This window comes from Rhinolophus sinicus, linkage group LG07, assembly GCF_036562045.2.
Source record: "Rhinolophus sinicus isolate RSC01 linkage group LG07, ASM3656204v1, whole genome shotgun sequence".
Taxonomy (NCBI): domain Eukaryota; kingdom Metazoa; phylum Chordata; class Mammalia; order Chiroptera; family Rhinolophidae; genus Rhinolophus; species Rhinolophus sinicus.
The window spans coordinates 82,199,585-82,204,977 of record NC_133757.1 but is presented as its reverse complement, the minus strand read 5'-3'; the positions used below and the strand labels follow the sequence as shown (position 1 = coordinate 82,204,977).

At 61.5% G+C, this 5,393-nt stretch overlaps 1 protein-coding gene across 1 annotated transcript; it reads left to right on the top strand.

The window, feature by feature from the left end:
• Positions 1 to 550: 550 nt before the first annotated feature.
• Positions 551 to 4,836, top strand: PTGER1 (prostaglandin E receptor 1). The gene is made up of 3 exons (XM_019746143.2): positions 551 to 2,078; positions 2,951 to 3,921; positions 4,500 to 4,836. The coding sequence occupies exons 2-3, from the start codon at positions 2,971 to 2,973 to the stop codon at positions 4,764 to 4,766; spliced, it is 1,218 nt and encodes a 405-aa protein (XP_019601702.2). The 5' UTR covers positions 551 to 2,078; positions 2,951 to 2,970; the 3' UTR covers positions 4,767 to 4,836.
• The last annotated feature ends 557 nt before the right edge of the window (positions 4,837 to 5,393 follow it).

Below are 5,393 nucleotides of genomic sequence, written 5' to 3'. Positions count from 1 at the left end.
AGCAAGGCCTCCAGCCATGTGGCCCTATGTGAACAGTGGGCCTGAAGCTGCTGGCTACAGCCCAGGGTCATGGGAAGCACCAGGGCCAGGAGGTTTGAATGCCTGGCTTGGAGAAAGATGGGGGTGGGGGCAAACAGATCCTTGGGTCTGCTGGGGCAAGTGCTATGGGGAGGAGTCCATCCCTGACACAGAGAGCAGTCGTGATGTGGCCCCCAGCTGATTGGACATGTGGGGTCTGTGGGCACTTATGGCAGGCCATGCTGTATACTGGGTATAAACCCGGCCTGCTTGTTTTGACAACCTACTTCATCCTGGAGAATTAAAGGGGGATCAAGGAAGGAGGGGTGGGACCCTGGCCAGACCTGGAGGGGAGAGCCAGGATTGAAAGGAAGGCAGCCAGCCAGGCCAGAGGTCCCTGCAGGAATGTTTGGGGGTGAGCTGAGAGGAGAAGTGTGAGCCCAGCCCATTCCCCATTTCCACTGGGCCAGCAGTGGGCCTCGGGAGTGGAGGAGGTGGGGGACTGCTGGGTTGGGGGTGGCTGTCTTCTTGGGATAGGGTGGGAGTGGCCGATGTTAGCGTTACTCTGCATCCCTGGGCACCTGTGGTGACTCGTGTCTGTGCCAGGAGATGGCTCCGGTTTGAAGGGTGTGGTATGTGTCTTGATACTGAGAGTAGGACTGTGTTATCAGAGTTTTGATGGTTTGTGACCATGTTGAGGGCTGTAACTATCTGTTGAGGGAATGGGGTGCAACAACTATCTTTGTGTGCCAGGGTGTTTGTGGGTGTAACTGGTAGTGTGCCTGGAATGGTGGCCGTGTGACTGCATGACTGTGAGAGTGTGTGTGTCTAGATGTTCCTGTTTCTAGGGTAGGGGCGTGATCAGCTAGATCTTGGGGTGTCCAGGGATGCCATTCCTTGTGTCTTGGGTGTGTGGAGTCTGCCTGTGGAAGTTGGATTGTTGGGAAGTGTCTCCGGGTGATTTGGATATGGCTGGGAGACTGTCTCAGCAGTAAAGATCTCGGGGGGCTGTATTTCAGGGTGTTGAGAGAAGTGGCCCATGTTAGACTCAGTAACTGGGCGCATCTGGTGCTAGGGGTGTGACTGTCTCAGTGAGTTCAGGGGTTTGACAGTGGCTGACCCCAAGATGTGGCTGGCTGGGGACAGGTTGTAATGGTGGCTGGTATCAGGGTATTAGGGGATACGATCGTGAGACTGTGTGTGTGTGTGTGTGTGTGTGTGTGTGTGTGTGTGTCCCTACTCAGGGCAAGAGGGGAGGCTGCTGCTGTGTGTGGCTGTCTTTGTGGCCTGGCATGTGTGTTGCTCACCACATCCTAAAGCATGATCTAGGAGAGTCCCCTGGTCAGCGGCCTCCTGCTCCCCCCTCCAGGGTATGACTTCTGTTGCCCTGGCCTGGGCTTTAAGCCCCTGTGTAAATAGTGGGCGGATCTCCTGGCTTGCCTGGTCCTGACCCAAGCTGGTCCACCACCCAAGGCACTGCCCATCACCGCCCACCCAACATCCATGAAGGCTCTAGCAGAGTAAGGGGATGCTGCTGCCTCCACAAGGGCTAGACCCCTAACTTCACAGCCCCAGAGGGCCAACAGCACCCCCTGCAGCCACCCCAGCCTTCCCTGGGTGACGCTCACATTTTCCAGTGTTTAGATTTTATCCGCCTTATTAATGAGGCAGGCAAGAGGCCCGCGCCAGGGGGAAAGGGGGTGCTCTGCCCCGCCAGGGCGAGGGGGTCAGGACAACTCCCTGGGAGCTCCCCTTCCTCATAGGGGTAGCTGGGACCAAGAGTGGCCCCCACCTATTGCCAGGAACATAGAGAGGTGGTCTCTGCCACACCAGGCCCCCTGTGGGCTGGCGCTAATTGGAGCGGCCCCTGGAGGCCTGAGCAGGGAGCAGGAGGAGGCAGGGAGCCCAGGAGCCGCCCCTGGAGGAAGGGAGGGAGGGAGCAGCCAGCAGGAGAGCTTGGGCACAGCAGGCGCGGGTGCCGCGGACAGCAGGCGCGGGTGCCTCGGACAGCAGGAGCCAAGAAGCAGGCGATGGGGACTCAGTGTCCCATGGACCACCCGGTAAGGCTAGGGCTCGAGCATATCGGGTGGGGCTGGTGGGGGCTGAAGGATGGGGCCATGGCTCCCTCTTTCCTGTGTTCCTTGACTCTCAGCCCAATCTATCCCTGTTGCTCTTACCATCGGTCCATCCTCCCTTCCTATCTGACCCAGCGGGCAGTTTTGCTCCCTGCCCTCACCACCAGGGTATCAAGCTGGCAGGAGTTCTGGAACTGTGGACAGAGTTCTGGAAACGCAGGGTGAAGCAGCGGTGGTCAGGGGTAGGGCCTGGGTGAGACAGCAATGGAGTTCAGTGATGGGAATGTTGTGGACAGGGATGTGGTTGTGAGGACAGAAATGCAATCATGGGGATAAAGATATGGCCATGGGAACAGAAATGGGACCATTGGGACAGAGACAGTATAATGGGGAAAGAATGGGCCCACAGTGGCAGAAGTGGGGCTCTGTGGGCATCAAGGATGGGACTGAGAACAGGTGACATGACTGTCAGAGATGGGGCATTGGCGTCAGGTGAGGGCCTGGGGTCAGAAATGGTCAGTGAGTATCAGCTGGGGCCCACGACCAGGAATTTGCTGTGGTGTAAACAGCAGGTAGGTCCATGAGGCCCAGAGATTACAACAGATGGCATGGGCTGGAGCCACAGGAGCCACAGTGGGCAGAAAAGTAAGCAGTGAGGACAGAGTGAGTTCAGGAGCAAGAGCTGGGATGGTGAGAGGCAGAGGAGGAGGAGGAGTCAAGAACTGGGCAGCCAGAATCATTGGAATTGCTGTGAGCTAACATGGGCCCTGCTGATCTGAGATGGGACCACCGGCTGGTCTCAGACTGTGGTTGCTAGGTCCCGGGCCAGCTTCATCTTCCCCTCTTCTTCTTCCCAGCCCCACCCCTGGCACCTGACATGAGCCCTTGTGGGCCCCTCAACCTGAGCCTGGTGGACGAGGTGACCACGTGTGCGGCGCCTGGGGCGCCCAACGTGTCGGCTGGGCCGCCGTCGGGCCTCTCAGGCGGGTCACCAGCGCTGCCCATCTTCTCCATGACGCTGGGCGCCTTGTCCAACGTGCTGGCACTGGCGCTGCTGGCTCAGGCTTCGGGCCGCCTACGGCGCCGCCGCTCGGCAGCCACCTTTCTGCTCTTCGTTGCCAGCCTGCTGGCCACCGACCTGGCCGGCCACGTGATCCCGGGGGCGCTGGTGCTGCGCCTGTATGCAGCGGGGCGTTCGCCGTCCGGAGGCGCCTGCCACTTCCTGGGCGGCTGCATGGTCTTCTTCGGCCTGTGCCCGCTGCTGCTGGGCTGCGGCATGGCGGTGGAGCGCTGCGTAGGGGTCACGCGGCCCCTGCTGCACGCTGCCCGTGTCTCGGTAGCCCGCGCGCGCCTTGCTCTGGCCGCACTAGCCGCCGTGGCCTTGGCTGTGGCGCTGCTGCCACTGGCGCGCGTGGGCCACTATGAGCTGCAGTACCCTGGCACGTGGTGCTTCATTGGCCTGGGCCCGGCGGGCGGCTGGCGCCAGGCCCTGCTCGCCGGCCTCTTCGCGGGCCTCGGCCTAGCCGCGCTTCTCGCAGCGCTGGTGTGCAACACTCTCAGCGGCCTGGCCCTGCTGCGCGCCCGGTGGCGCCGCCGCTCTCAACGGCGCCCTCCGACCTCCGGTCCCGACAGCCGCCGGCGCTGGGGGAAGCGCGGACTCCGCTCAGCCTCCGCCACGTCCGTCTCGTCAGTCGCTTCGGCTTCTGCCGCCTTCAGAGGTGCTCTAGGCTGTGGCTCAACGCGCAGAGCCCGCGCCCATGATGTGGAGATGGTGGGCCAGCTAGTGGGCATCATGGTGGTGTCGTGCATATGCTGGAGCCCGCTGCTGGTGAGGGGCACACCCGCCCCGACACACATGCTTCTTCCAGCTCCTGCCTTGGCCTCTCAACCTTTCCATCCTAGGATACCTGGGTCCTCTCTCCCTTCCGTGGCCAGGGTCCCGACCCCTCGATTCCCCCCCACACCCGTCTTTTGCCCTCTCCCTCTGACGTCCCACCTCTGCTCCCGGCCCCTTTATCTTACTCCTCCCAGGGGCGTTTGTAGTTTACCCCAAAGCACATAAGCCTCCTCCCCAGCCTCACCTCTCTAGGCACCGACACTTCATTCCCTGGCTCGCTTTCACCTCTCCCACACCGTTTTTCTTCTCCCCCTCAGCCCCCTGCCTTTCGGGACACCTGGAACTTCTCTCCTTTCTGGCCCAAACCCCTACCCAATGAAGGCCTTTGTTTCTGCCGCACCCTCTAAGGCCGTCTTTCCACAGCTCCTTTTCAGGAAGACCCCATTTATCTCTCTGTGATGCTCCTGCCCCCTTACCCTCCAGCCATGCTCCCGTCCATCCCAGCCATACCCTTCGCCGGTACCCTTCCCTTACACCCACCCCACCGCTCACACCCACTTCTCCGGCAGGTGTTGGTGGTGTTGGCCGTCGGGGGCTGGAGCTCCAGCTCCCTGCAGCGGCCGCTGTTTTTGGCCGTGCGCCTAGCCTCCTGGAACCAGATCCTGGACCCCTGGGTGTACATCCTGCTACGCCAGGCCGTGCTGCGCCAACTGCTTCACCTCCTGCCCCCGAGGGCCTGTGCCAAGGGCAGCCCCACTAGGCTGGGCCTAACCAGGAGCGCCTGGGAGGCCAGCTCGCTGCGCAGCTCTCGGCACAGTGGCCTCAGCCACTTCTAGGTACGCCCGGAAGCCCAACAGCCAGCCAGACCAACCCAAGCCTTGGGGAATAAAGTCATTTTGCGGACAAGTGCTGGGTGGTGCGTCCCGTTGGTGCTGCAGCATCCATTTGACCGCGCGAGGGTGGGAGAGGCACAATGTGCTCCTATGGTGCAGTTCCAAAACTTGCCACTTGGGGGCGCAGGGACGCCCAACGCGGAGGTGGAACCGGAGCCGCAGGAGCTTGCGCTAGCCGGGATCCCCGGGACAGCACCCCTGGGACCCCGGGTCTGCTGGGAGCAGAGTGAGAGGGTTGGGCGCTTCTTGCCCCTCTTGTTGCCAGGACTGACTCCCGCAGCCATTTGCTCATATGGCCCTGAACTCCCCAAACATAGCCCCAAGGTCATACCCTAAACAACAGCCCATCATTGCCTCTGCCGACATCCCTGAACAGTTCCGAAACCCCTCCCACCGTGGCCTGTCCAGCTCCTCACCAAAGAGACAGCCCCAAGTCCCCACCCTCCCTTGACCCTCTTCAAATAACCCCTCCACCATAACCCAAGGCGCCTGCCCAGCACTCCCAACGCCCTCCGCCACTCTCCCCACCCCTGATCACCACCCCTATTCCTGCACACAAGAAGCCGGGGA

Excerpts from the sequence above, each read along its gene's own strand:
- PTGER1 (XM_019746143.2), top strand. The coding sequence starts at position 2,971 with ATGAGCCCTTGTGGGCCCCTCAACCTGAGCCTGGTGGACGAGGTGACC. Across the intron at positions 3,922-4,499 it reads TATGCTGGAGCCCGCTGCTG|GTGTTGGTGGTGTTGGCCGT; the intron begins GTGAGGGGCACA and ends CTTCTCCGGCAG.